At 43.6% G+C, this 5,114-nt stretch overlaps 1 protein-coding gene across 1 annotated transcript; it reads left to right on the forward strand.

Moving 5' to 3' along the window:
• The first annotated feature begins 224 nt into the window (after positions 1-224).
• Positions 225-1,689, forward strand: LOC119546872 (fork head domain transcription factor slp1). Its single transcript, XM_037853478.1, has one exon. It carries the CDS (start codon positions 318-320, stop codon positions 1,302-1,304), a length of 987 nt encoding a protein of 328 aa, XP_037709406.1. The 5' UTR covers positions 225-317; the 3' UTR covers positions 1,305-1,689.
• The last annotated feature ends 3,425 nt before the right edge of the window (positions 1,690-5,114 follow it).

Genomic DNA, 5,114 nt, shown 5'->3' on the forward strand with positions numbered 1-5,114 from the left:
GAAGGCGAGTGGAACAAAATGGTCACAAAATGGAGGGCGGAGTCTTTCAAAGAGGGTTTAACTACCCAGCTACCTGCTAGCCCTCTCTCTCGCACTCACAGCGCATGCCAGGCTACCCGTCTCTTTCGCCTTGTGGGCTCTCTTCGTGTAGACTTCGTTCGAGCGACCGGGGGTGGACTATAAATAGCCCGACCCGGGGCTGTAGAGAATCAGTTCAGAGCTACCATCTCAAGCGCAAACATCTCAAGCGATCCCAAAAGTCGTGTGTGATCATCAGAAACCAAAGATATAATAGCATTACTTCGAAACAAGAAACAATGGTGAAAAGTGAAATGGAATTCAAGAGCAACTTCTCCATCGATGCCATCTTGGCCAAGAAACCCACCAACATTCCCGCAACCCAACCCATCAAAACCGAGCCGGTGCACCATCATCACCACCATCAGTATGTCCATCCGTACTCCAATTCCGATGGCGAACTCTCGGCCTCGGAGGATTTCGATAGCCCCAGCCGGACCAGCACTCCCATGAGCAGTGCCGCCGAAAGTCTGTCATCCCAGAACAACGACAAACTCGATGTGGAGTTCGATGATGAGCTGGAGGACCAGCTCGACGAGGACCAGGAGAGCGAGGATGGCAATCCCAGCAAGAAGCAGAAGATCAGCTCCGGCAGCGACACCAAGAAGCCGCCCTATAGCTACAATGCTCTCATCATGATGGCCATCCAGGATAGCCCCGAACAGCGGCTGACTTTGAACGGGATCTATCAGTACCTGATCAATAGATTCCCCTACTTCAAGGCCAACAAGCGGGGCTGGCAGAACTCCATTCGTCACAACTTGAGCCTAAACAAGTGTTTTACGAAGATTCCCCGGAGCTACGATGATCCCGGCAAGGGCAACTACTGGATCTTGGACCCCTCGGCCGAGGAGGTTTTCATTGGCGAGACCACCGGCAAGTTGAGGCGGAAGAATCCCGGAGCGAGTCGCACTCGTCTGGCCGCCTATCGCCAGGCCATATTCTCGCCCATGATGGGTGGTTCTCCCTATGGAAGCCCCGCTCCTGGCTATGGATATCCTGCCGCAGTTCCCTTTGCAGCTGCCGCCGCCGCCGCCCTGTACCAGCGCATGAATCCCGCCGCCTATCAGGCTGCCTACCAGCAGATGCAGTACCAGCAGGCTCCCCAGGCCCCCCATCATCACCACCAGTCGCCCCATCCCGCCCAGATGCAGGGCTATCCGCCCCAGCTAAACGCCGAGCTGTTCCAGCGCATGCAGTTCTTTGGCAAGTTCCCGTCCAGCTAAATTCCCCGGGAGCCGGCGCAAAACCAAGCCCAGCGCTTTGGATCAACAAAAAATGCCCAGGGACTAGGGTCGCTTGGGGGAGGAACTAGGACTAGTAGGACTCACCCTACTTTATCTCCCCAGCGAAAAGCCCTTGACGTCTAAATGCTGCAGTTTAGCAAATTCTTTTGGTCATCTCCCCACTGACCGCTTCGCTTCTTCAGCGGGTCCTCCGAATCGACCTGGAAAGTCGATGGTTATAGCAAGGAACTAGCTCTGAAATCAACAGGACTGCCGATCTTCGCCAGACAAGGGTCCTTGTACCAATTTTTGTACATATTTATTTAAGAATGAACAACAAAAAATTTAAAAAAAAAATTATAAAAAATATATTTTAAAACACTAATTTTTAAAATGGCTTCTTATTTCTTGCTACCCTTTCAGAGTTTGTTTCTTGAAGACTTCTGGTTTCTATAAATCAAAGTTGAATATGTCAAAATTTTGAAGCTAGAAAATATGAATATATAAATTTTGTGAATTTGCATCTACCAAGAGTATGCAAAAATAGTATTTTCATTTAAGATTTCTATTTTCTATATGACTATTTCGATTTCCTCTAAAAACCCAGCAGCTTCTTTTTGTATTGACCGTCAGCTGCTGTCCAGCTCACAGTCACATCCCGTAAATATTTACCCAGCTTCCTCTACCGACTTGCTTTCATCCTGATGACTTAATTAGTTGTTTGCTAGCTGGAGCGGCAAACATGAAAATGATTCCCGAAAAAGGCAGAAAAATGGGAGAGGATGAGGTCCAAAATGAGCCATCACCCATTGACTCGATTCTGTTTGGCTCTTTACATGCCCAGTGACAACTCCAGCTGTGCGAGATGTGCTGGGCACCGCAGGTACGATCCGATCCGATATGATATCCCATAGCCATTCCATACCCCTGGACCCCAGCCAGGCCTTTGTCTAGATCCCTCCGTCCAGCGAGCACACTTTGCTCCCCTGTCCCTCCGCCCAGTCGCAGGCAATTTTTCTTAACTTTTGTTATACAATTTTTCAACTAATATGTGCGCTACACTCGGAGAAACATTAAGAAATTTAAATACATATCGAAAAAATAAAAAATCCTAAGCTAGGACATAAAATGATAACTTTGAAAAAGGCGGTTAAGGGATCTTAAGAATTCGCGCGCTTACATTGTTTGTTTCTTAAACTTTTATATTTGAGTACTTCTAAATATTAAAGTTACTAGTAAATTAAAAAAGATTTTTGAGAACATATTCATATCTTGTGAGAAATGCAAATTAGCTAAGGAACATCGAAAAACTTAAGAATTCGCATTCCAAGGATCTTACAAATGAGTTCATTATTGTTATTGAACTGATACCTAATTTATCGCAGTGTAAGCTCGGGACTTGCTTAGGCCTCAATTTGAAAGATGAGAACGTTAAAGAAATTGTGGAAAGAAATAGTAGAAAGGGCACCGACTTGGGCGTTGTTTTTGAAATTTCTCAAACTGTGTGTATTTTCGGGTTCTCAGTGGACGTCTTCATTTTCGAAAATTTCACTCGGTGCGGCGGCTTCTGATTCTTTGATCACTTGACATGTGTTTGTGTGCGTGGCTTAAGTGCGCGTTGGAGTAAAAGATGTGAGAAAAAGGGAGCATCATCAGCATCAACAAGTTTTCCCCTCCATTTCCCTACAAAATCGACATTGACAGGGAAAAATTCGAGTAACAAGCCTCGGCGATATCATAAATACAGCGCTTTTCACCCTTTTTTCTCTCGCTCTTTCAAAGGCGATTTGTAAACGAAATGATAATTAATATCATCGTTACTAGATTAATCTCCCCACTCCCCATAGATATCTCCCCTTTTTATCTCCGGCGAGAGACGATCGGTAGCAATTATCATATTTTGTGTGCCCATTTTTCTTCGATTCAATAATTGTAACTTATTGAGTGTGTGTTGGTAAATCATGTTATTGAAACGATTAGCTGGCAGTTTTATAAGGTGTCAGTTGGGAAAGGGGAAGCCTAAACGGGTGAGAAGGGCGGGGGATTGGTTGGGCTAAAAGTTGTGCAATAGTTTGTTGAGACCTAATCGGTTAGGTAATAAGCTTGATGTGTTTAGTCAGAAAACATAGATAATATTTGAGTATAAGCTTGGTATTGTTAAGAAGAGGATTACATCTTATGTGTATATATTAAAAAGTACCTGTGGCTGTAATACTTTATAAATGTGTTCACTATATCACAAATATTAATTTATTTCTCTCGTTTATAGTTTTATAAGCAAGGTAGCTGTTTTAGAGGAATATTAATCTTGGCTCGCATTAAGTATAACTGAGATTGTTATAACAAGGCTTATATATTTTCTTATCCCTTGCATTGTTTATTAAATATCAATACACATTCCTTGCTCATTTCAGCATCTTCTGAAGATAAAACTTTAAAATAGAAAACCATCTCCGCTTCCATATCGTGTATGTACATATTTGGGGTTTATGCTCAGCTTAGGCCAGTGCAAGAGTTAAATCGGTTTTGGCCCACGCCTTAAGCCCTCGATTCATATATTTTGCTATACATATATGCCTGCCCATATATCTTTCAAGCCGAACTGTTGTGCCCAATCCGCAGATCAGGCGAATAGAACAATTTACTAGGGGCATTGTTTTATTGGGCTGCCCTGGCCGGCTTAAGTTGGTCTGGATCTGGTTTGTTATTGAAATAGATCGGATGAGCGCATTATATACTTAACACATCTCATGTGCCCTGGATTCGGATTGAATTCAGAAATCCACTTACCTAAGCCCGGACTATGTAGCTCTAAGCTCTAAGTCGCTAAATCAGTCCGAGGGTCCTTCGGGCATCGGGGTTCCTTAAACTATATATCACTTTAGAATAGAATTGGCATAGAATAGTGGTGAGTAGCACGCGCGCGGGGAAAGGGAATGTCTTGGCCAAGTCTCCTTTCTATTGGCTTAAGTGCTCGACATGCAATTTACAAAGATAACAAGCAGAAGCAAAGCGAAACCTCGGATCTGCCTTACTTATCTTATTACCCGGGTTAAGTGCAGGGATTACGATGTCGAAAGAGCAACCTTGTGGGTCCTCAGACCTCGGTCCTCGGAACATAATACATATATAGAGAAAGGCTCAACCCGCAGATGCCGAGGCCTGATTACCCAGCATGCATCTTCGGGACTCGGGGTTCCGGATCCTGGTACATAGGATATGGTTATATAGAACCCAGGATGCGTGTGCCGTTTGTTACACTTTTTGTCCATTTAGACTGCTCCTGGGTGCTCCTTCTCCGCTCTAATGATTCAAACCCATCGGCTTAGTTCTAGGACGGGTCTATTTCATAAATATTTTATACATAATCGGTTAGTTGCTCAGCCGCTTTGTTTGTGCAAAGGCTTAAGATCTGCGGTGGTTTTTTCATTCGGGTTTTTCGGTTGCCAGGGATAAGTTATTCTTCCTTCTATTGTATATGTTTTTAGGAGTTGAATAGAGCAGATATTGTAGATAGCAGTTGCTACAAGGTTTGAAAACTTTTCTTTGTGCAGATCTTTTTGAGGTGTCTAAGTGGTTGGCAAGGTGTTGGTTTCAACCTCATGGATAGCAGATTAATAATTTTTAAATAGGGGAAACTTAAGTGTAATGTAGTTGATATTAAAGTATAAATATTTATGTTACAGCTAACTTGTAGTTTTTAAATATACAGCACCTTGGTTGTGTAATTGGATCAGTCGTAACTGTCGATGAGAACCTTAACACTTGTTAGCCCAGTTAGTTGACACTAAGTAGTTTAGACCAGCAGCC

The sequence above is a fragment of the Drosophila subpulchrella genome, chromosome 2L (assembly GCF_014743375.2).
Source record: "Drosophila subpulchrella strain 33 F10 #4 breed RU33 chromosome 2L, RU_Dsub_v1.1 Primary Assembly, whole genome shotgun sequence".
Taxonomy (NCBI): domain Eukaryota; kingdom Metazoa; phylum Arthropoda; class Insecta; order Diptera; family Drosophilidae; genus Drosophila; species Drosophila subpulchrella.